Raw genomic sequence first — 2,489 nt, forward strand, 5'->3', positions numbered from 1 at the left:
CCCCGAGGACAGTACTTGGCACACGATCTTTAATCAATGCATTTTTGCTATTATTATTATTATTGTTATTATTATTATTCCTCTGTTGTGCGCCTTACTTTGAGCTTCGGTAAAAGAGTTGCTTTGACCAAAGGTTTTCTCTCCTAAGCGATTGGAGAACCGCTGCTCTAGACCAACTCTCTACTATCTAGACCTGGAAACTGAGGCCCAGAGAGTGCAACGGAGACCTAGTGATTTTAGAGCAGTGGTCGGCAAACTGCGGCTCGCGAGCCACATGCGGCTCTTTGGCCCCTTGAGTGTGGCTCTTCCACAAAATACCACGTGCGGGCGCGCATGTACAGTGCGTTTGAAACTTCGTGGCCCATGCGCAGAAGTCGGTATTTTTGTGGAAGAGCCATGCTCAAGGGGCCAAAGAGCCGCATGTGGCTCGCGAGCCGCAGTTTGCAGACCACTGTTTTAGAGGCTCAAAAGCCCCACAGTGCTTAGCTCAGAAGTCAGCACTCTCTCACTGATCCTCTCTGTTCTTTTTTTTTTTAAAAAATATATTTTATTGATTTTTTACAGAGAGGAAGGGAGAGAGATAGAAAGTTAGAAACATCGATGAGAGAGAGACATCGATCAGTTGCCTCCTGCACATCCCCTACTGGGGATGTGCCCGTAACCCAGGTACATGCCCTTCACCAGAATCGAACCTGGGACCTTTCAGTCCGCAGGCCGACGCTCTATCCACTGAGCCAAACCGGATTCGGCTGATCCTCTCTGTTCTTGCTCCTTGTGGGCGTTTTGAGTTTTTGTCTGTTGTTTTTCTTTTTCGTGGCCCAACAGCCACTCCCCTTACTTCTAGTCAAGGGACTCTGACTTTCTTTAGGCAAACCTCCTTGCTTCCGTAATTAAGTTAAGGCTGACTCCACCGGCTGCTCAGAGAGTGGGCCCTTAGCGGGCACCTTGCCAACCTCAGCAGGCTAAATCCCTGCCCCCCACGATTAGCTCAGGAAGTAGACATGTGACTCAGGTTGAGCCAGTAAGAGTTATTCCTGGAACTATTGCTGATTACTGAGACTGGGCATCTTTTTTTTTTTTAAATATATTTTATTGAGTTTTTACAGAGAGAAAGGGAGAGAGATAGTTAGAAACATCGATGAGAGAGAAACATTGACCAGCTGCCTCCTGCACACTCCCCACTGGGGATGTGCCCGCAACCAAGGTATATGCCCTTGACCGGAATCGAACCTGGGACCTTTCAGTCCGCAGGCTGACGCTCTATCCACTGAGCCAAACCGGTTTCGGCTGGGCATCTTTTTAAAGAGAGAAATTGTCTTCAGTTTTGTGTGGGATATAAACTTGAATCTGTTGGAGGTCTCCTACCACCAGGAGAGGAGAGTTGGCTTAAGAACAAAACCAATGCAGAACAAACAAACAAAGAAGCTGAAGCTGAGCAATTTACATCATGGGAGCACCTGGACGCATCTGTACCTGCTGTGTTTTCAGCGACAAGATCCAATTAATCCCGCCTTTTGGCTTTAAGCACCTTGAGCATTTTCTATCACTCAAATGCAAATGTGTCCTAATCCCCTCCAGCGACCAGAATCCGCTCACCTGGTTCTTTTTGATGTACTGCTGGACGGCCTGCAAACCATTGCCTCGCTCCATCTGCATGGCCAGTGGCAGCCGCTCCTGGACCCACGCCTGGAGAGGATACAGGGAGCCTGTCAAGGGGAGAATGCATCCCAGGATCCCTGCATCCCAGCTACACTGTGAGCCACCTGCACAGGACCCAAGGCCCTTTGTTGCCTAAGAGCCTGCTCACTTCACTGGCCGCCTCTCTGGACAATGCCCCGCCTTACTCTCTGCACTCAAGCCCATGCCTATCTCTGGCCTTTGCAGAGGCAGGCGTTCCTTCCTGGAATTCCTTTCCTCCTCCCTCAGCAAGCTCATGTGAACTCTTTCTTCACTTCTGAGCACAGACACCTCTTCCTCCAGGAAACCCTCCCTGATTTCGGACCTTGACCAGTTGCCTCCTCTGGGCTCCCACAGCCCGCTGACCCTCCCCCCACCCCCCTATCACAGTCCTAACCACCCTGTGACTATCTGGGGACAGAAGCCTGTTTTCCCCTTTGGACTCGGAGCCTCCATGGGCAGCAAAGGGGTCTGCCTTGGTCATCCCTGTGACTCCAGCATCTTCCGAGCACAGGGCTGGGGCCAGAATGATAAAATGAATTAGTGAGTGAATGAATGAATGAGCAAATCAGGAAGTGAGTGACGGAAAGGAAATGAATGGATGAATGATGAGTGAATAAATTAATAACAAGTGAAGAAGTGACGTACAAAAGAATGAGTCAATGAATAAATGATTGAAAGCGAGTAAATGAGTGTGAAAAAGCGAATGAATAAGAGAATGAGTGAAAGATTGAATTACTGAGTCTCGGGTCTCTTAAAACCCTTCAACCCGCCAAGGTCCCTCGGCCTCGCCCCCGCCGACACCCGGTTGG

At 49.5% G+C, this 2,489-nt stretch overlaps 1 protein-coding gene across 1 annotated transcript in view; it reads right to left on the reverse strand.

Annotated features, from left to right (window-relative positions):
• The window catches only part of SPTBN4 (spectrin beta, non-erythrocytic 4), a 75,984-nt gene that overhangs the window by 15,016 nt on the left and 58,479 nt on the right, over positions 1 to 2,489 (reverse strand). The window contains 2 exon segments of the mRNA XM_015560940.1: positions 1,597 to 1,686; positions 1,808 to 1,823. Of these exon segments, the coding sequence (XP_015416426.1) occupies positions 1,597 to 1,686; positions 1,808 to 1,823 (106 nt within the window).

The sequence above is a fragment of the Myotis davidii genome, unplaced genomic scaffold (genome assembly GCF_000327345.1).
Source record: "Myotis davidii unplaced genomic scaffold, ASM32734v1 scaffold736, whole genome shotgun sequence".
NCBI lineage: Eukaryota > Metazoa > Chordata > Mammalia > Chiroptera > Vespertilionidae > Myotis > Myotis davidii.